The sequence below is a fragment of the Perna viridis genome, chromosome 4 (assembly GCF_037379345.1).
Source record: "Perna viridis isolate PV_CMFRI_1.1 ecotype Kerala chromosome 4, ASM3737934v1, whole genome shotgun sequence".
In the NCBI taxonomy this organism is placed as follows: domain Eukaryota; kingdom Metazoa; phylum Mollusca; class Bivalvia; order Mytilida; family Mytilidae; genus Perna; species Perna viridis.
The window spans coordinates 29,441,932-29,466,292 of NC_142448.1; the positions used below are offsets into that span (position 1 = coordinate 29,441,932).

A 24,361-nucleotide genomic window follows, 5' to 3' on the forward strand; every position below is an offset into this window, starting at 1 on the left:
AGGGGTACACATATGAAAAGTCATTTTATGATGCTGACAATGACTTAAATTGATCAACTTCAAATATAATGTGGTCTAAATATATCAAATGTACATTGAAAACAATAAGAAGTGGTTTCAAAGCTAAAACTGTCACTCCAGATCAATTTAAACCAGACCTGTACAGAGCTTGTTTAAGTGTGATTGTGTCCAATATTCAAAGTTAGCCTTTATTTGGGTTTTGAATGATAAAAAACTGAAACAAATGTAAAATAATATAAGGTTCTAAGCTTATCAGATACATAAGCAGACAGTCAGCTGTATTTTTCCAGTTTTTCTGTAATTTTATAGATCCTAAGACAAGGCTGTGAAAACCACTGATTTTGCCTTATTTCATTAACTGGGTTCATAAAAATTACACTAAATTGTCAGATTTTGCCTAAACCTTGTGCATAAAGTATGCTTTTTGTTGATTTGATGTTCTTAGTGTATAGTTAGATGAGAAAAACTCAAAGCTGTACAATATTTTCCACACTGGTCTACATTTCATACCTAGCACCCTAGCAAAAGTGCAATTTCAATGGAAAATCCTATAGAAACCACATTTTTTTATTTAAATTTCAGAAAATAGAGAATAAAGGGTCAAAATCTACATATTTCATGTACATTTACTGTATTCTTGAAAAAAAACCCACCAAATTACCCCCAGCAAACACTAGCAAATAAAATTTCTGATACCCACGCAACCCCTTATTAGGCACGAGACCACAATAAATTTTTAAGTGCATTTCAATATACACAATTGAGCAGATTAAAAAAAATTCCACTGGCATAAACTGAATAAAACTTCTCTGGCCTAAAGATATATACAAACAGGATTTTATATATAAATTGTAGAAAATTTTACCGTCATTTTCTGAAATTAATACATATGACCCATAGATGGGGTAAACGTGACAAATGAACTGGGTTAAAAGTCCTAAATTTTAACCTTCTTCCACTGAACCAAATCACAACTTTTAGTCAGAACTGATTAATGAAAAAAAATCCCATGTAATTTTAACCTAATTTCTACCAATTAGAGGCAAAACTTCAGCAAATAAGTTTCCAGTAAAAGTATGAAAAAAATGTGGAAGGTACCTACTACCAAAGTTGGAACTATATTCGTCAACGAAAATACAACGAAACCCAAGGGGAATTAATTGTGTTCTCGTACCATCAGGTCTTTGAACGAAATTTCAACGGTAGAAGTTCATAAGAAGACCAAACAGGAGGTGATTACCATACAATTCTTTTATATTTTTTAAACGGTATAGAGACTACATAACAAATCTTATTTTGTGGTTCGGTTGTTGCATTATAGAGTTGTCGTTCTTGATTTGGTTTGATTTGCGTGGTTTGTTTACAGATAAAAACACTTGATGGTGCTTTCTTACTGTTATGCAAATAATGCGCATTCAATTCGCATTATTGGCGAATTTCTTATCAAGTTATGCGCTAACACGTAAAAGGAATTTCCAATGCGAATTATTGCGAATTGAAATAATATAACGAGAATAGGTATAGTGTATATGTCTGACAACAACCCAGAGGGATGAAAATGTCAACTCAAGGTAATGAACTTTAATGAACGACGAGGAAACCCTCATATCACAGGGCAGTCTGCAGCTGATCCCAAAGCATTATTATGCACAGGCACAGCGAAAATATATATATATAAACTAAGGATAGAAACGAAAGAAGACTTGTAGATGCCAGAAATTCTTGACAGACGCAAAAAGATGCGACTGGGTTAATATACAAATGTATTCATGGATTTTGGCGTGATCACAACCCTCCTCCTTTAAAATCTGGCCTCTGTGGAAAGTATTACACAGTTAAACACGCCTAAAATCAGTTCAAAAATAGGTCTGAGTCTCTTGTTACAACGGAAACAAAGAAACTGAATATAAATTACGCAAATGTACAAACTAAGGACTACTAGCAGTTAACAGACATGCCAGATCCAGACCACTTCAAACCTACGAAAAGTTATGTCCCCATCGTATGTAAAATCAATCGCAATTATTGCCATGCGGAGTTGAAAATCACGGGACATCATGTCATACAATAAGGACGCAATCCATGTCATGCCAAAAACTGCTTAAAATATATTTTAATTTCTATGAAACTTCATATGAGCGAATCAATGTTAAAACCGAAAGATGTTATCCTTTACGATTTGGCAACAATATCTTAACTACTTGTATATCCCTCACGAATGAGCGTTTTCAACGATTTAGTTATTGTGTGTGTGAGCATCGAGCTCTCTGTGCTTTGTGTAGAATATTACCGTAAAACAAAAGGTGAGATATACCCGCACGTATTTATCCTTTACAAGTATATCTGTATTTGAGAGTGCACATTTACTTTTTTGTGACCATTTTGTGATGTTTATTGATATATCGAATGCAACTATTCATATGACGGTGAGGCAGCTCCAGACATGTTATTGAGCTTGGTTTTATTTACATTTTTATGTATGTGTCAAATGACGAAAGCAAAAATTTTACCGTATAATGATTTCTCCCTCTCGTTGTCGTCGTCGATGGCGTCCGTTAACTTTAGTTTATTTACGATATATCCGATCTTTTTTTGAAATTTCAGTACATTGCTTCTAGGAGCATTGCGGAAAGCTCTGTAGTTTTTGGAGTTTTGCCTCACTTCTTTCGGAAATAAGGGTCTAAAAGGTGGAAAATTGGTGCAATCATTCGAAATCCTCATTTCTAATATGACGTCTTCATATCGTCAAACAGTATATGTCGGTACAACCCCACCTTTTATTAGCACCTACACACTGCTTCTTTTCTTTCGCTGTCGCTTCGCGACAAAACACTCATTTAAAAACGTTTACACGTTTATCTAATTGAAGTCAACACATACGATGACATAAATATACAAATCTATGATAGAAATGCGCAGTAGTGTAAACAATTATTCAATTGATGGTTTACTCGAATAAGTGGTTTATTTCTTAATTAATCCAACTTCCATACGGGGAAGGTTAAACGGAACAGCCGTTATTTTGGCTACACCTAGAGAACTTTTTGTCATAAAAAATTACCGTATTTGTCATACATGTATTAGAAAAGAAATAATTCGTGGAGGGGGTAGATTTGTACTCATTTTAACATGGGTTTGGCATTTACATTCTCATTTAACACCTCAAATCAACCCCGTCCAAGAATTATTTCTTAATTTAACAATTTAAACATTATACAGGGTAGGCTTACCTTGAACCATTTAAAGTCAAAGGATATAGAATTGTGCAACTTTTTTTTTTAATTTTTGATCCAATTGAATTACTTATGAAAACCCATGCCTGCGTTTTTCAATCAGATTTCAGATATCTCTTGCGGTTGGGTCAAAATGGCCGCACTGGGGGTCCCATAAAAATATATATTTTTTGAATTTTTGATCCGAATTTTTTTTTATTGGATTCCTATTGAAAATCCGCGCCTGCCTTTTTCAATCGGATATCAGATATCTCTTTACGAGTCCGAGTTTTAAGGTGTCATAGAGGCCTCACCTAAAAAATCTACTTTTTAATTTTTTGTCTGATTCGATATTTTGTTTTGATGTTTATTTTACGTACGACATGGGCGTGTAATGATATTAAGGCTATTTAACATGTGTAGAAATGCAAGATTTCAATGATTATATGATATAAAATATTTAAATTTTGACGCAGAAATCTGGACTATTTTGTTAAATTGACCCGAACATTCGCAGGGAGGAAAGCTCAATCGAGATTTGCCATTTTATTTCTCTCGATCTGACCCTTTTAATGAAGATGTCGGGAGCTTCTGATGACGGATTTTTAGAGCTGCAATGTAACCTTTCTGTGTAGTAAGTATAGATTACAGTGGCGGATCCAGGGGAGGGCGCATGGGGTTGGCACCCCTCCTTTTTATTGGAAAATTTCATGTGTGATTAATTCGATCCCAGGAATTTAACTTCTTTACGTAAAATGCAAGCATTGTGTACATATATGTTTAATACTACATGTACATGTACATAAATAATATGAAATGGTAAACACATGTACATACATGTAGCAAACAAAGAAGTATTTAAAATAGAAAATAAACAGAATTGTTAAATTATTATGATTTCAAAGCAGAAACATAAAAAATGTCTCTGTTTCAACTGTAAGGATGTCATGTGGCATATTCATCACATTCAGCAGGTATTCTTGAACTATCAAAAGGAGGGGTATCCAATGAAATAAAATAATGTCATTCGGACGTGAGTGGACACTTGAGCCATGACTTTACACATACACATACACTTGTACATGTACATGTTCCAAAATTCCAAACTTCCACACAAACCATAGACCTTTATAGCATACCCTATATCACGCCCATAGACCTATATCCCATACCCTATATCACACCCCTAGACCTGTATCACATACCGTATATCGCACTCCTAAACATATCTCATACTGTATATCACACCCCTAGACCTATATTGCATTTTATATCACACCTTAGGCCTTTATTGCCTTCTGTATATCACACCCCGAAACTTATATCGCACACCCCTAGACCTATATCGCATACCGTATATCAAAACCCTTAACCCATTTCAAGTACCCTATATATCACACCCACAGACATATATTGCATACCTTATATCACACGCCTAGACCTATATCGCATACTGATCCACACTGTATAGGACCTATATCGCATTCTTTAAATCACACCCATAGACCTATATGGCATACCCTATATCATACCACTAAACCAATTTCAAATACAATTAACTAACTACCCAAAATACGTTAAAATATGACAAAACTGACCAATTGATATGAATTCAAACCGGGCATCTATATAGGGCCAATATGAAAAAAGAAATCCAACATGGATGAAACCAGGACCAAGACGGCATCATAACTTCTGGTCGTTTGACACCGCCATTTTGAGTTAGAATTGGATTTCATGAACTTTGATCACCAGGACTAAAAGCTGAAGAAACACAAAAAAAACTTCCATTTTATACAAAAATGATATTTAAGACTTATAAATGCAAATAAACCTGCATGCTCTTGATAAAACATGAAAACAACTGTTCTACAAATCATCTAGTTGAGTTGGTTAATAACATCGTCAACAAATATGTAATGTCATATTGATCCTGTTATAGGTTTAGGTCGAACATATTGGCCTAGACAGACGTATTGGTTCCGAGGCATTGCCTTGACCAATATGACAGACCTCAAACCTATAACAGGGCCAATATGAAATTACATATTAACATATAATATATCACACCCACAGACATATATTGCATACATTATATTACACGCCTAGACCTATATCGCATACTGTATATCACACGCATGGACCTATATCGCATTCTCTAAATCACACCTATAGACCTATATGGCATACCCTATATCACAACCATAGACATATATTGCATACCTTATATTACACGCCTAGACCTATATCGCATACTGTATATCACACCTATGGACCTATATCCCATTCTCTAAATCACACCCGTAGACCTATATGGCATACCCTATACCACACCCCTAGACATATATTTCATATCATATATCACACCTTGCACAAAACACAATCGAAGTACATTTTGTATAGATAAAATATAAGAAAATGAACTTTGGCAAGATATACCAGATATATTTATTTAGAATGCAGATCATAGAGTGAGAAACAAGATTTTCATGATACAAGAAAGATACAGTTATATTAGAAATATTAGTACTCTAACTATGTTTACTATGGGCATATGCAGCACAGTATCAATTAAAGATTTTATACATTAAATTATGATATTTGTAATATAGTAATACATGTATCTAATTTGTTTTCTACTTTACAATGTGACATTAATTGTTCATAGATAAATCAACATTCAGGGATTGATCCAGAGATTTTGAAATGGGGGTCCAAACATCATTATAAAGCAGCAGGTAGCTAAAATTATACATGGAAGAATCCTTGGCAAGCTTTCCATTTTCTGTATTTAGAAGGTTTTTGTCTGGTAAATGAAATGACTTTTAAACTCATCACTTCAAACCACTTTGTATGATCTATCTGGTTATGAGGGGATGTTGTTTTAACAATGACAGGTGAAAAATAACCTGTCCTACTCTTACTTACATGTATGTTACCTGTTGTTAATAGTTATTGAAACAAAGATGTGCTCATGAAATACACTGTACATCTTTGTAAAGTTTGTTATGTTATTTCAAATATATTTGAATTATTTTAGAGATAGAAATGTTTATTTTATATTAAAAGAATAAAACCTAAGAACACTGAAATATAGTAGATATATACTATATTAGCTTTCTTAATGTAGGAACTATGAATAATGACAGAAATATTGTTTGCAAATTTTCAATTGACCAGTATTGATAACTGTGGGAATTATGACCGGGTGGTTTAAAAACCAGTAAAAATCTGGTACTGTTATAACCACACAACCTTTAGTTTTGCCTGATTTGCACGAAATTATATGTACATGTAACAATATTTCCAAACAATAGGTGTTTTCTCTATATCATATGGTTAAAATACATGTATATTTTCATGAATTTACATTGTAACATTTTTCATATATCAGACACTGTTATGATTTTTTCCCGTGATTTCTTTTCAGTGGTTATTACTTAGAAGTTTCACTTGATGAAGTGAGAAGAAAGCAGAAGTAAAACAGACCATTTCTGTGCTGGGACACTATTTAAGCATGAAACAAAGTTCATGATTCTCATGTGTAGCATGAAGCAGCTGTAAATGTATATGTCAACATGTCTTAATAAAAAAAACTATCAAAAACATTAGCATTTATATATTTGCAAAACTTAAGCGTTACTTGAATTGTAATCTTATACATATTTGTGAAACAATCATGCAGAAAAAAGTGAAAGAAATGCACATACATTATTGAAGGCAGACAGATATAAAACATCAGCAAATAGTGATTCATCATAAAAAAGTGGTACTCATGGGGTATGGGTTCACTAGTAACCTTTTTTGTTTTGGAGAGAAAAAGGGATCGATTTATACTCGAAGTGCATGTGTGATTAAGACATCATATTCCCTGTATTCACCACATACCACTGACTTTCCAACTTAAATGGAATCTTAAATTGCTCAAACCTATGAGCTACAAAGTTGTTTTTAGTTTAATTAGCTTTAAACTGCATAGTAATTTTTACAACAAGAGTTTTTATCCTTGTTTGAACTGAAAAATTCCTAGAGAAAGGTAATCATTTATTGTACATACCATAGCCTAATCTAGACAACAATGACAAGGACAAATTTTAGTTTTAATTTATTACAAATAAAATTCTACATCAAAGTGAGCACAAGCAAGGAAAAGTTTTTTGCTAATTTCTCCTTTAAGACTGGGCCTTTGTTCAACTTCCTCCAGTCTGCAGGATTCATTTCTACTTCATGCATCTCCAAACCGAAATTTCAAGGTGTGGGTTCATTTTTACTTTATCGAATATTGATAGTCAGTGATTCTCAGTGGAATTCATATTTTGTAAGAAAAGCTGATTTAAGTATTAGGAAATTTGCGGACATCAACGTACTTGTACAGCCAGGAATACCAAAAGCAGCAATACAAAAGAAGATCCAAAAATATATATTGATAAACGGACTGTATAAATATACCCTGCGTTAAAACAAATGGTTATTCTTTAAAAGGACTAAGTTTTGATCGGTTTATTTAGCTTACAATTTGGTTACATGAATATTTTTGATTACTTTGAGGTCTTCCTTGACTCAGTGCCTCACCACTTTGATTTTTATTTTTGTACAAATTTTGTAGTTTGAATTGAAATTCAAATTTTGAGCAATACTGTGTCCAAACCAGATATAGTGTCCATAACTGTAAATCCCTATGCGCAAGTGTGTCAAAAAGTAATAAGCAGAGTTCGACAGCTGTTGTCTTATCATGCTGCACTCGATCCGCAAAGCTCTTTATCTATGACACGAGTTGCTGCGTCAATAATATTTCTATTTTCTGCGTTTTACGTCTTGATTTCAACAAATCATAATATGCATACTTCAAAATTATAGACAGAAATCGTTATCATGAAATAGAGCTGAGAAATGTAAAGTCCTTTCAGCAGACAGACGTGTGAATGAAACATAAGCAAATCAAAGAAGGGGCCCGGCGAAGGAACAGAGTGGACCCCATTAGGCCAATCAGTACCCCTCTGTGTTGAGAAATTCTGAACCCCCTTCCTGAGAAATATGTCCATCTTTTACTTATTGAGATATTTACTACATTTTTTTTGTTTTCTTACATTCAATATCATAAAAGAAGAAACTACGACTATTGAATGGTGGTACAAAACAAGACTAAAACCTGATTGTGCGAACATTTATTTATCATCACGAAGCATATTTTTAATCAAAACAATAAAACTGTAATCGAATGCACTTTTAAAATCTAAATCATTTTCAATATACATTCAGTGACATAGAAACATTAATATAATATCATAATAACTTCGATTAAGTACATTAACTTGTAAAGCAAGCAAAGACAAATCATTTCTACAATAGTATTGATTTATGACAAAAACATAACATGTAAAACACCGAATTCTCTGTTTGATAAAATAGTGTCCCGCTCTTCACTGAACCATGCAAACACTTTTACAAGTATTATGATATAATGTTTGCTTGAAGACACTTCAGTAGAATAAATTTGCTATTCTGGATATTCCAAGGGCATACGGAACGCTGACAGGAAATATGAGCTTACATCCCCTCTGAAAATCCCAAATAACTTATTTTACACATGCATATACTTAACTTTATATATAACAAGTAAATGCTACTAGATTCACTGGCATTTACTCTCCATACAGTTTTTGAAATAGTAATGAATTTCTTGATTATTTGATGAACCATTGACCACGACCAATTTGTTTCATCTCCAGTACGATCTGTATCAAAATAGGAAAAGGTAGAAAGAACTAAGATATATTTACACATGTCTATATCTTGCCAGGAACAGCATTTCGTAAAATAATTTCAAAATAATCATCGATTGAAATTTTGAGGGAATTAAACAGATTGATTACAGTTGCCAAAAATTAGTCATAATGGAAGAAAATATTAGAACTGCGACACAGATATGCAAGAAAAACTAAAAGCAAAAAATATAGAACAGTTATATATATATAATAAAATTTATAAAAATAAACAAAACAAACAAAAAGCTTTTGAACAAAAACAATTATAACATAGTTTAGTAAAATAACATTTTCTATAATAAACAAATGACAACTTTACTATTGTGAGTGATGTTATGATTCTGTGTTTTTATATGGTTACGTGATTACTTGTAGATTAAATGTAATTGATAGTGTTGCTTGGCTTATACTGATTACTTATAAATTAAATGTAATTGGTAGGCTTGCTTGGCTTATACTGATTACTTATAAATTAAATGTAATTGGTAGGCTTGCTTGGCTTATACAGAATCTGATAATACTTGTAGGTTAAGTGTAATTGGTAGGCTTGCTTGGCTTATACAGGACTAATTACAGTTACATCAACATAAACACATTTCAAAACAAAAAAGGTTTGATATCATAAACACAGGACCAATATACTACATTTCAATTAAAGATATTACTAGAATTTACACACACACACACACACACACACACACACACACTATAGTCATTTACTCATTTTACTGCAATAAAATATAACAAAAAGTAAGCGTTGTATGTTAAAGTCATAATCATTTGAAGCTTATACATGTACATATATACAAGTATTTATTGGAAACATCAACAAAATGTTTAAACAAATATATACAACGAAACCTGTTAAAACCAAACCCTGAAATTCCAAAAACCTGCCTAAACCAATCATTCAAAGAGTCCATTTGTATCAGTTGAAATGTATTTTAAACCTTGGTAAACACACTGGTCTAAAACAAACCAATCTTAAAGTGGAAAAGGGGGTTCGTTTTTGACAGGATTCATTGTATATTTTTAAATTGCATTTTAACGTATGTACAAACAAAAAAGAAAAAAAGCCTTCACTAAACATAGTGTATCATTGACTCAATTTAAATATACAAACTGAGAAAAAAAACTATATCTTCAAAATGCATTAACTCACATAAACAAACAATTTGAAGTTCTTATGTTAAGAGAACATAATAAAACATAAAAATAAGACTATCAAAACATCGTCACTAGAGATGTTTGTCAATTTACATTGTAAAAGAAAACTTTATAAAAAACAATAACACAAAACATGCATATTGACATATGGAAATGTTTTGTTATATTCCACATGTAAAGGATAGGGTATTGACCAATAAAACTAAAGGTCTGTGATCGGATGAAGAGTAACTTTTATTAAGCGACATATGTATAACAATGACAACTTGTGTAATGCAATACGGCCTATAATAGGCTGAGACGAGACTGAAATTTGACTTGGGCTTGACAAATCTTTGCGTGCATGTCATATAAAAAATAAGAAGATTATTTTTTTTACAGATTTCATGATAAAACGTTAACAAGTACATTTTAGAAATTAATATATACAAATAGAAATACATGAAAACTCAATACATTAATACATTATGTACTTTGGATTAACATGAAAACAATCGTAAAAGCGAAACAAATGTTAAAACAAGAGCAAATGTATTCATATACATGATTGAAACTGTTCATAGGTAAGGCTCATATGCTCAATCCATTGTAATACCATGCGTTTGCAAACACTATATGATTAAAGGTTTTTAAACGTGTCATAACTATGATATTTTTACTGATGACGACAAGTAATATAGAATGTTATGTAACTGTAACATTAAGTATGACATTTTGCAAAATATATACACGACCAATTGTATATAAAACAAAAAAGTTGAATTTTGAAAATAATAAAGAGTTCTTGTTAAATGTCATTAAACTAACATTTCATAGTCCAAAGAAATAAGTAGAAATTTATTTCATAAGAAAAACAAAATAATTGATAAAGTTCAAAATACATGTACACGGTCATTCATTACGGTGATAAAGAGATGGGAAGTGCCTACATATGAATTAGGTAAAAAATTAAAATATATTAGATGCCTATACTACGTGTTTATAATAGTGATAAACTATGAAACGATTTTAAGATATTCAACAGACAATTTAAATACAAATCAACTGATCTGTTAATTTCAATTTACGAAAATTGGGCACTGGTTAAATCAAAGTAAATAAATCATATGCTAGGATGTACACGTCTATTGGAGGCATCATTTCTCACCACCTGACTTTTTTCCCTCTTCTGTAAAAGAAAACCTACATATTTTATAAGTTTGTATCTTTCTCTATCTATCACTTTATCACCTAACAACAAATAGAAACCTCACTTTACCAGAGTTTTGTAGTTAACATTTCAAGTTCTGTAAATCATGGTGTTATGTGTATATGATTTATAATATAGTTTCTTGTTGACAGAAAACAGAACATTTATATCTAAAGACTTGGTTTCCCTTAACGATCAATCGCACTTTACTATTATACTATTAAAAGTCTACGTCGGACAGGTTATTTAATGAATTTTACAAAATACCTTTATCGATCATATTTTTTCATAGCTTTCCGTGCTGCATTTCGTCTTCTTGATTGATTATTTTGTTGCTCTTGGAAATCGGTCGAAATAGATGTAATTCGAGCATCTGCTTCTCTGACTTCCTACAGTAGCATCAATTAATTGTTAATAAGAAATAATTTTAAAAAAACTGCATAAATTGTTTTCATTGTAAAACTTTTTTCAGCTACTTTTTAAAACCCGCCAAAATATATACCGATAAGTATCAGATATAATTTCTTCCAATATCTGTTGTTACAATGTATAGGGCGTGGAAGCGAAATCATATTTATGTACGTAATAAAAACGCTTTGCGGAATATATCTATTAGTAGTTATCGCACTGCTCCTGTGTATATAATATTTTTTCATAACTCATACGATTTGCTAGAAGATGCGATCGTTTTTTTTCTAATTTTAGAAGGACTAAACAGTTTAAGAAACACTTACTGATAAAAGATTGTCCATTGAAAGGTAAAAGCCATAAATAAAAAGTTTACCAAACATCTGATGTATCAGTTTCAGATTGAAAATGCAAGGCTTTTACGTAATGTGTTTTTCTTTGGTATGCATTGTCTAAATGGGTTAATTGCAACGAAGGTAAGATGAACTATGTTCAGAATATATTGTATATATATACTGGATAAAGTTTATTTTACTGTAGGTATGAGATACTAATTATAATGAGTTTTTGAGTTTGTTCTCGCAACATTACAGTTTATGTAGCAGTTAGATAAAATTAATTTGGAGTTATTAGCACTCCTACCTTTACAGCGTCTTGTAGAAAAATCACAGTCTCGTAGACATGTTCTATTGCCAGTAAAGGAGACAGGATCTCAGACAATGCAATGGTCTGTTTATCAGTACCAACAACAATTTCTCCCTTGTAAAAATCTTCCTTCCACCATAGATCAGCTAACTTGATATAGTCTATTAATGCGTGGTCACAATCAAAGTCATTTCTCTGCAGTGACAGACTTCTATGAACAAACACCATCAAAGGGTGCTGCAACTTTTCTAAATATGGCATGTGGCTCTCTTTTGCCTTTTGAAGTAAGTCCATTGCCTCTGTTGGTATTACAGTGCGATATACCTCGTCTAATGTATCGACTAACGTTGTTCCATTTAGTTCTTCGAGCCATTGGTATAAATTAACGACATGTCCTAGTTTTACTGCGTCAATGGGTTCGGGCAGGATTTGTTTATATATAGTAGAAGTCATGCCAGTAACATTTTGCCACTTTTCTAAGTATTCTACAAATGGTTGGCTAGAATCTCCACCTGTCTTCTTTAGTAATGAGATAGCCATTCCTAAATATGACAGTAATTCTGTCACAAATGCTGTATCGCGATTCATTTTCAGTTGCACTGACTTCCGTAATTCCTGGGTTAAATTTTGTTGTGGAATTTCAGATTCGATTTCCACCAATAACTGGACACTGTTGTGGTAAAGGTCATCTGTATAAATAGGACAAGGAAAGAATTTTGGAAATTCTATTTTCAGTTTGCCAAAAAGCATGTCATTTTGTACTTCCTGTTCTATCTTTTCGAAGTCATAGTGAATTTCCTGACCGAGAATAGCATCGCACTGACTGAAATTGAGCCAACTGTCTCTCCACTTAAATGCAACCACACAAGACTGTTGTAAATCTAGCAGTGCTACTTGATGATGATGTTGAATTTCATCATCTAAGCCATGTTCTGATGTAAGAGCTGTAGCCTGGTCCAAAAAGGTGTTATGAATGTCAACAAGTTCCTTTAGCAGTTTTGACAGGAGTGAATCATTTGTAGATATTGTACAGTTTTCCATTTTCACTATATGGGTCATAGATTCCATGTTGTCAACTATGTCTTTCGAGACAATATCGGCGAACGTTTCTCTTATCTCATTCCAACTCTTTTTGAAATGTTCAAAATGCTTCTTCAGGAGTTTTCTTCTCGTGTCATCTGTCTCTTGACTGAAATATGTCTTCACTAAAAGATCATTAAAATCAACTCTTCTGAACTTGTAGCTTGCATTTGCAACAACAGATAATTGCCATTTCAACAATGGATGAATGAATCGTGGCAGGATGAGTTGTTTCATATTGTCAAATACATAATGAAGAAAGGGGAATTTCTGTCTTCCACGAAGATAAAGTTCTGATTTTAGTGACTCTTTGGTAGGTGCATTTGTTCTTCGAAGTAGACAAGATAGAAGATGTGTTTTATTGCTTTCTTCTAATGTAGCCTCATTGCTTTCGTTTTGTGAATTCGCATTGTTTTCCTCTAATGCATTTTCATGGCTTTCTTCTGGTTGATTTTCATGGCTTTCTTCTGATGGATTTTCATTGCTTTCTTCTGATGAATTTCCATAGCTTCCTTCTGATGAACCATAAATGCTTTCTTCTAGTGAACTTCCTTCGTTTACTTCTGGCAAATTTTCGATGGTTGCGTCTGATAATTGTTTAATACTTTTGTCTGATATTTCCTCAATATCAGCCTCTAAGCAAGCACCCTTTTCGAACATGTCACACCAGTTCTTTTTCATGTTATGAATAACGTACCATCGATGGACAAGGACGCTGTCAATGGCTTTGATAAAGCGCATTTCTAACTCTATCGTCCCTATTTGTAACGAGTCACTCCCGCTTGCAATAAGTTGATTACATCTGAAAATTACACAATGTAGTAAATCGCATGTATCTTGGAAATTCATCATTAGCATTTCTTTGACTTTTTTAAACAAAATCACAATCTCATCTTTTAAGAAGGAATGTGGATTGGGTCCACAACAATATTTTATATAATCAAGAGAGGCAAAATGAAATCCAATAGCTCCAACAAGTATGAGACTGTTCAACAACTTCAAAATAAGATAACTGGCCTCTGATTTTTTTTCTGATTTCGAACATGGAAATATGTATTGTGTCTTTTCACTTGGATGGAATAAGTTAATACTCCATGCACTTGAGTCGTCTGCCATCGAAGCTGTTAGGCAGCACAAGTGAGTTAATAGAGATGTAATTTGAATATCAAAACTTCCTGATTCTTCGGACAAGGCAAATTGTTCGTGTCTAAATTCTTCTTCTCCTAGTAAGAACATCGACATTTTTTTAAGACTATTTGGCAGTTTTGACAGGGAAATCCTCTTGCTCAGTTCAGACGCAACCCTCGATTCGTTGTCATTTAGCTCTTTAAGAACACGTCTCATGTAAAATTTGCGTACGAATACTCCAAGTATCACCAACTGTTTTGTTTCATGAGAGGCAATCAGGTAATCATCAAATAATGAACTGTCTTTGTCAAAAACTTTATCGACCTTGGCAAGTAGAGTATCTTGATCATCCTTATTACAATACAAATACAGAGGATTCATTGTAATTGATGTCTCCCTATAGCTTGAGTTCCATTCGATTGATTCTGTTACCGGAAACATGGCTTTGAACTTTTCGTAGTACCTGTCTAAGCGAATGATTCCTACTGGATCTGAAAGCATCTTTAAGAAATATGTTAATATCGGATTCCTGTTACAACCCGAAAATAGTACGTTTATATTTTGATTAATGATCACAAGGTCATCTCTATCATATTCCCCTTTGGAAATGTGTTGAGAAAAAACAGAAAAAAACTTCTTGATAAAGGCCATCGATGCAACAAATCTGAATGAAGTTTTTCCTTTTTGTACAATGTCATGTGACTTCATTAAACACTTTATCAAATCATGAGTTGCTGAATCGATTTGATTGAAAATTCCTTTCGGAAACATTGCTTTAAAATATGACTGTTCAATTATATCTACCAGTATGTTTTGCAACACGAGTGCAGGCCTGCTAAACTCATCAACACCTTTTAGATGACAATCGAAGCACGCAATAAACGGCGGGTATTTCGTTGTTTCATCTAGTATAATTTGCTGCATGATGTTTCCGTCTTCGGCGTTGTCTATCATAATTGCAATTGCAACTACCTTTCCAAAATACGCTAAGTTTTTATCAAAGCTTTCGTCGTTCGCAATCATTTCCAGAGCAGCTGATAATATATCTTCATCATCTGGCTGTAATTGAAGACACCTCAATATGTAAGAACAGTACACCTTTTGAGTAGATAAATCTGCTGCTGTGTTTCCAGTAGGAAGCTCTCGGAGGCTGTCAATAACTAGTTTGAAAGTTTCTCGGCAATTGATTTGGCCCTCGGTTTCCTTAAAGCTTTCTCCTAATAAATGCATTCTTTCTAAATCGAAAATGGGATTGCAGCTTATTAATTCCATGAGATCTTGAAAAAGTTGCAATGCTGGTAGGTAGTTTGCGTCATGATAAACCCCTTTTGCAACAGGAACAATTGACCGCGTCGTACGGAGCCAGTCGTCAACAGAAAAGGTCGTGAGAAATTTCCTTGTTTGTAACAATTTTAAGCAAATACAGTCGATAAAATAGTCTGTATTCATGTTTTCTATGCACAGATCTTCTATTCTTTTCATGTCCACGGTAATTTGATAGTGATTGTTAGCAGTCAATGAAACCTTGACAATTTTTTCAGATTGTTCTAGTAAATTACATGTGTTTAAAACAGCTTGTCTATTTACCCAATACGTAGCATGTATTATTGCCATGTATTTTACTACATCCTGGATGTCCTCTAATGGAGGTAAAAACTGATTGAATGCCCATCTAAAAATTTCTGTTGATTTCTCCTCATCCTTATAATTTAAGATTTCGACGGCATTAGTTTTGCAAAAGTCATGTAGGAAGTCTCCCATGATTCCCTCATAAAGGATTTTATAAATATCATCAACTTCACGAATAACGATTTCCAAGTATTCAGTAACTGTTCTTAAGAGTAGATCGATCGGGATTACCTCGTCTTCGTCAATATCATTGTGTAAGCGCAGTTTTCTTACTATCTCCATAAACTCGTCTTTCTGTGCATTCACTTTGTCCATAAATGAGACACTGAGTGGCATTCTTAGTGCTTTCATCTGAGTGTAGCACGTGTAACATTCTGGCCCAGTGACAGGTGGAACATCATGTATCCCTATTAACTCGTCCGATAAAACAATTTCTTTCCAAATTTTTATTCTCTGCTGTGAATGCTCATCTATTACAAAAACCGGGCTAATAATCTGCAATTCCAACATACGGAATAAATATATTGCTATAGGTGACCTTATTATCTCGGTTATGCTGTTTTCGAGTGCACAGACAAGTGACCCTGATCGGTACAACTCATGTACATTTTTCGCAACCTCAACGCTCCAAAGACTATTGTAATCAGTCGTCTGCTCTTCTATCCACTTCAGTGCCAACATCTCCATTGTTGATATTGCAGTTTCATTTTGCCTGATTTTGTCAATGAATTGTGTTTGGTTTTCGATACAATTGGTTTTTGTTGAAAACTTGATTCGAGTCAATGCCCAGAAAAGGTTGTCTTGGATGTACTGTGTCAATGGAACTCTTTCTCTTACGATTTCGTATCGATTGTGGTCAATGAAATGTTTGACTTCCGTTTTTGGTTTTTCAATGCTGTCGAGAAACAAAATCTTCCAACCGCTGAGGAAATTGATTGGCACGTACTGATTCTTATGTCCTATGTTCCTATCTACATGAATGACAATGTAGATGCGTTTAGAAGTATTGGTAACCTTTCCACGAATGTTTTCAATTATGACTTTGCAAAGAAGCAAATGCTGATTATCATGTTTTGCGCTGCATTGTAATAATAAAGTCGATTTGTCAGATCCAAAGAATTCCTCCACACTATTAGAAAACTGCTTTTCAGATTTATAAGTAGATAGCCGCTCACACTGATAAGAGCTTGCATCGAGGCAAGACCTAACGTTACTATGAACATTTGTATACGTATAGCATAGAACCAGACTACAACCTGGTTCACTCAGCAGTACGTCTATACAATTTGCGAGACCGGAATGAAGAGGCAGTTCAAAGAATTTATCAGACAGTTTTTCTACCAGACCGGCGTCTTTGTCGTAAAGCTTGCTTTCTCTGGCACGAATAATTACCTCTGGGGGTAAAATCCACAGTAATATCTGAAGAGCTTTTTCAAAAAGCTCTTCAGTGTTTCTGTGCTCGACCTCACAATTCTCTTTAACAAATAATATCAAGGAAACAATAAAGTCCCGACAATATGAAGGTATTTCATGAAAATGGCCACCATCTATTCTGCACAAAGCTTCACATGTTTCTTCTATCTCATTTGAAAGTTCATGCAAGTATTCATCTTCCACCAAATCAAGAAACTTGAATTGTTGCTTTTCAAAGCGGTTAAGAAATGGAGGATCTGAATAATCGAGTTTTGCCTCTTCTACTAAGACAATGCATTTGAATGAGTCGTGGACGTGACACATAGGATTCGTGTAATGGCCTAATGCAATGCGACAGTTATTTTTGTTACCTACAACTGTGTAATGTTGATTAAGCATGTCATACAGGCTTCCATATATTGACTCCAAACCTTTTAATATAAGAACTAAACCTTGTTCCATGCAAAGAATTATTCTACTTAAAATGCGGTAGTTATAATCATCACTGAGGTCATCATCGAAATGACTGCCAAATATAATTTCGTATGGGCGTTTTAATATATTTAACTGTGATTCAAGAAGACTAATGACTGAATCTCCGTTCGTTATTAACATCAAATGGCGACATATCCCATCGTTTAGATTGTCTTTTATAAGTTCAGTAACTGAAACTATCTTATGACTAAGTAACGGGAATGACTCTTGGAAAACTGAAACTATACTTTCTATTTCTGTTGGCAAACCACCAAAATTTCTAGCTATTCCTTTCAGTATAACATCTGTATCTTCTTCCTCGAGCAGCAACTGCTCATTGCATCGACCAAGGTATTTTATCAATGAATAGTAGTCTCTCAAACCATGAAAATTTGGAAATTTTTGTCGCTCTGTGACATATTTGTAGTACCCAACAGCAATATCATCAAAAATACTTCTGATCATTTGCAACTTTGATTTGATAAAATTGTCATCATTATCCCATTCATGTTCATCGGAATCAACTATGCCTTCCATGGTTGAGTATCCAGTATATTTCAATTCCTCTATATCCATATCTGGTCTAGACAAGTGAACAGCTCTATTCATTTTTGCAGCGTCTAAAGCCCAGTTTGATATACCAACAACTGCAACATTTGGATTTTGTCTTGAAGCTGGTTCTAAAAGTCCATGCAAGACCTTGAGGGGATTGAAACGAGAAACTTCGGCTAAACCGATTTCATCTAAAATTACCACTGATATCACATCATTTTCGCCGTGTTTTTGGTAATTTTCTGCTTTTTCGAATACTTTGATAATACCGTCGGATGTGCTTGATTCTGACCCTTGAAAGGAAACGCAGAATAATTGTGGCATCTGTTGAAAGAGTTCATCTTTTGAGTCTTTTCCACGGAGATTGCTTCTTATAAGCTGAATTGACAGTGATTTACTACACCCTGGTTTACCAACCAAGAAAATAGGAATCCTATTTAAAATACAGACAAGAACTACAAATACATTTTCCTGTAAGGCTGTATTTTTTGCTATGCCGATTGGAAGAATCATTCTACCAAGAATCTCATTTTGTTCATCCCTTATAATATGTAATACCGTTTCTGACTTCATTGTCAAATGGTGCTTTGATACGATTTCTGAAATCTGTTTGCGGTATTCAAATCGTATTTCCATGTCAGTAAATCGACTGTGATAAGTTATAGAAAGGGCTAGTACAATAGCCTTCATATCTAAATCATAGCAATAGTCTGTCTTAGTTTTTTTCTGTCGTAAGTATTGCTGAAACCACGAAACAAGTTTCCTGCATCTGTCGACATCTCGAAGGCTGACATTACAGTCAGAGTCTTCCCTGGTTCTAACGAAATGTTGTGACATTGCAAGAAGCTCGGTTAGTATTCTTTTATAGTCATATTTATCATGCACGTATGATATATTGGAAACCATTCTCGAGATGTAGAATGCTTCATCTTTTTCATTTAAACATCCATAATCCCAAACAAAATCAATCATGGCTTCGGGTAAGGGATGAACTCTGTATACCAATCGAGACAATTCATCTGTCTTAACCTTTCCCTGTAACCCTGCTGTAAGAATTGTAGAGTGAGATCTAAGCCTATAGGGATTGCATGCTGCAAGTACCGTAACATTAGGTGAAAGTGTTATGTTTCGAATTGAATGATGACATATGACATTATTGATTAGGCCAAGATGGTTGCATGTATTTATTTCATCTAGAAATAGCCAGAAATCGCTGGTCAAATTACTGCAAGCCTGGGAATTTAGATGTAAAACTCGTTCAACAATCTGGTTTTCTTCTGTTCCAGCATGAATGCTCATTACTATGAATTCTACATCGCAAATTTCAGCTAGATATCGAACAAGAGACGTTTTACCACATCCTGTCTCTCCCATTATGACAACAGGTATCGATGAATTAACCCTGAGTGAAATCAAAATCATTTTTAAGAGATTATCTGGCGTCAGGGCATATTCAAACGACATTTTTTTAAGCATTTCTTCAGACAACTTTGTGCTACTGTTTCGTGCTATCTTAATCAAAATATCCTGTAGTTCTACTTGTGATTTTTCGTCGAAATCGTCAAGATTTCGCTTCATCTGACTTTGAAATAATGTCTTTATCCCAGCTGCAACTTTAGCTTTGTCTCTATAAAACGCTGTTACTGTTTGAACATTCTGATGAAAAAGAATCATAAGATGATTGCTGTCTTCCCATCGTATCATTCCTTTAACACGTTTAGCCAGTTCTTCAGCTGAACTTAGTTCCTTGAAAGACTCACCGGTGTCTAACGCCATGCTTTCTTCTTGCAACGATTTGCATGACTGCACTGACCTACAGGCAAATTCTTGGCTAGAGTTGATCATTGCTCTGACAAGCTGTGATTTTATTAATGAGATTGTGTCTACTCCAATCATATCTGAAATATTTGATGTTCTGAAGAATACGCTTGCTGATAGTTTTTTCAGCTGATCAGAAAGTACGCTAACAAAAGTATGTACCAATGTAAACGACATATCTCCAGTAGTAGAAAACCATTTCTGAAGGAGTCGGATACACTCATTTAACTTCAATGGTTTTATCGCATCGCTGCCGGAAAAATATATGTCTTTTCTGTCTAAAGTTCCTTCATCGAGAAATTTTAGGTAGTTACAGACAACCTGTACAGGACTACTTATTTCTTCACTGACTTTCATATCTAAGTAATTATTCCACTCTAAATTTATTCTTTGAAAGCAAGTTGTTGTCGGCAAAGAATTACAAAGAGTGTGACCGACTGTATTTGCAATTTCAATAAACACGAGGCTAGTTGACATTGTGTAAGCCGTTGATCCTGTAGATAAGTGACCAAGTACTATCAATTGGAACAGTATTGCATCTAGTTCGGATGGTGAGCTAGTTATTCCTATGTCTATATGTAATACGTTGTATTTTTTCATACGTAGCAAGTGTAAGTTTTTTATTACTGATTCCGTTGAAATCTTTCCACTCATCTGCAAAGTTACAACACTCTTAGACATTCGTCTAGCTCTTTCGTGAATGGTTTCAGTTTTACCCACACCTGGAACATCAGAAGAATAGACATACACGTGTGGCCATTGCTTTCGTAGACACTCTTTCAATAGTGTTTCTGAAAGAGGTGTCGGATAGCATAGCCTATCAGAGAACTGGTCTAGGAAAGGGTGGTGACTATGGCCGCAGCAGACGAGAGCAAGAAGATAATTCCCGAACGGTAAATTCCTAAGTCTCTCGACAAACTTCGCCTGGATATCATGCCTCAGCATCTCAACATGTGCAATACAGTAAAGCCCTGCCTTATAGCGCAGATTTTCACTTTGAATACATCGTCTCAAAATTAAATCTATTTCATCAATAGTTGTATCTTCTCTACATAGAAGAACCTGGTTCGCCCTGGGTAATTGATTGGTTGAATTCATGAATAGCGCAAACATAGTGCGTATAACGAGTCTGCTTTCATGATCGAGAGCTGCTATATAAGGTATTCCTGGTTGAACAACGTCTGTTATTTTCGGCTTTCTTTGCAATGGAAATGGTATTTCTTTCGGGCAATGATCATTAAATACATGCTCTATGGTCGCAGATATATTATGAAGACAACCAATGACATCTGTCGTTTGTTTTAAATACTTAAAGTACTCTTTAAGTGAGTCAACATTATCAAATTCTTCGTCTATGAATTGAAGGATCGTAAGAACATCTCGCTCATTGTCTTTTTTTTTTACATAGATATTCGAATAGCTGTTGCAGTTGGTTAGGATATATATAGTTCATGTACAAGTATTTGTGACGACATTCTGATATATTTTCTTCCCATTCTTTGAGCTGAGACTCTAACCCTGTCCGGTAAGTTGACAGTTCTTTATGATCTAAAATGTACTCATACGAAATAAAGTCAAAATGTCCTGTCTGTCTTAATTGTAAAAACATACTTTCAACATCAAAAACGGTATCGACAATAACTAAAAATTTCTCTAAATCTGCTTTTGGCTTCCTTGTTTTCTGTTTTTTCTTGTCTTTTTCATCTGCACTCAAAAGTAAAAGAGCTCTACTTCTTAAGTCGTTCAAATCTGCGCTACCATGAGATATAGTTTTTTTGTCTTGCCTGTATCTCACTACAATTTCGCAAAAGTTGTTGCTATTAATGCGGAACCAGAATTTCCCTCTATCCACAATACTGTCAATTATTTCTCTGGTGCGTTCTCCTCTATTTGCAACGTTTTTGTACAATGCTTTGAGTGTGTGCAAATTATCCATGCAGTCATTGAGCTTTGCTGGCATGTTAACAAAGCCGGATTTTAGTTGATTACTTAGAAGACTAAAGAAATCAGACAACCTGTCCCCGCAGTATTTCTTTTTTAAAATTGGATAAAAGAACCGTTTCACTTCTATAAGGTCTGAAACTGTAGATTCTCGAACAAACTGTTCTGAATGTTCTTCAACTGCATCTATCAAATTTCTTATATCCTCATCAAGAACCTCATCAAGAAATTTGAGAAGTTGTGTTGAGTTCTTCAAAACTTCTAAAATTTCAGTTACTTCTAATGAAATATGTTTGCAAATTTCTTCTACTTCATCTAGTACACTTGACATGTCTTTAAACGTCATATCCTGTAAGTTTTCGTCGTTTCCTTTTCTAACATTGAATAGATGATTGAATGATTTTACAATTTCCGAGTACGTGTCTACATTGCATCTAAAAATGAAAAGCTTTGACGATATCTGAATTGCTTCTACTGTCTTCCGATACTTGGTCAAATCTGCAAATTTCAAAAGTGCACCTTTTATCGTTGCCGAGAGTCTTGAGCTGCAGAAATTTTCCCCGGTCACTATTTCCCGCTCCATATCTTCCACAGTCTTAATTCTTCCAAAATTTCTCTTAAATTCCTCCAAAGGTCCGTTTTCCTCATTGATGTAAGGCATCCAAATATGTCGGTACTTCTGAAAACAGTTGCTGCTTAAATCTTTTGTGAAAGCAATAGCCAAATCTATATCAAATGTCATAGTAATTTCTGGTTCGTAAACCATACCAAACAGTTCTGGGAGAGAAATTCCATCTAGAGAATCTACCTTGTGACTTTGACCAAGTTCAGAGCAATCCTGAACTTGCAAATGCATGAAGTAATCATGCAGAACATTCCAAAATACTTGTGATTTGATTGGAGCAATTAACAGTCGACAAAAGCCAGCCATTTCAGATATTTCTTTTTCATGAGCCCTTTGTGTTATTTCAACGAAGAGAATCTGCTCTTTATCTATCTCTTTCTTGATCTTTGATAAAAAGTCAAGAGTTTCAGTGATTATAACAGGCTTATTCTCCACGTGAACTCGTTCCTTTAGTGTTCTAAATACTTCTTTGATAATGTTGATATCGTCGATGTGCTTTGCAAATGTGTCGTAGGATTTTATCCATGATTTCTTCACAGATTGGGGGGCCTCATCTGCTGCGAAAGCATTTGTGATTAAAGCTTCCACATCGTTTTCTTTTTGTTTTAACAGTGTCAGTTGCGGAAAACTTATTTTTCCTGATTTTAGAATTACATTGAATTGTCTTATTGCCCTTCTTACGTGTATGCACGGTTGGTATGTTTGGAGATCTTTTATAACTTTATCATTGCCGCTTGCATTAAAAATTGCTATCCAAAACCTTGAATGATCAACAGCTTTCCAAAATATGTCAATCAGATTTTCCTCTACTTCTATGGCAAATAAATCAATGATGTCTTTCAGTATTTTCACCGTAGTTCTGTTGACAAATAAAATATGAGTATTAAAGACATTGCAATATCAGAATGACATTAATATTATTCCATTATCGTATAATAAATCAGAACACACTTTGTTTTACAAGTAACTTAAATCTTAATGGTCTTTTGATTTATGGGTTGTTTATTTCATACTGAAGTTATATACATTAAAAATATTGTATTTCCCACAAATTTACGTAACTAAACAAATTTCTCAATTTGCTGTATTTTATTAACGAAATTGTTAAACTTGCACCATCATTTTTTTTTTCATAAGCAACTCTAAACTATAATGGTATTACTTTCTTTGATTAGTTTTTGGGCTTGATTTGTCTTTTTACTAATATTATTTTCTCAAGCAAAAAAAAAAAGATCTGTTAAATTCTACGGTAATTTTCTTTTTGTGTCAAACCCTACAAAATGATTCTAAAAAC

At 33.9% G+C, this 24,361-nt stretch overlaps 1 protein-coding gene across 1 annotated transcript in view; it reads right to left on the reverse strand.

The window, feature by feature from the left end:
* Positions 1–8,381: 8,381 nt before the first annotated feature.
* LOC148619661 (uncharacterized) overlaps positions 8,382–24,361 on the reverse strand; it is a 76,837-nt gene continuing 60,857 nt past the window's right edge. Inside the window, exons 7-9 of the mRNA XM_088579818.1 lie at positions 12,405–23,926; positions 11,622–11,743; positions 8,382–11,347 (exon numbers count right to left, since the gene is read on the reverse strand). Coding sequence (XP_088435944.1) covers positions 11,624–11,743; positions 12,405–21,614 — 9,330 coding nt within the window. The 5' untranslated portion in view covers positions 21,615–23,926 and the 3' untranslated portion in view covers positions 8,382–11,347; positions 11,622–11,623. The remainder of the gene's footprint in view (positions 11,348–11,621; positions 11,744–12,404; positions 23,927–24,361) is intronic.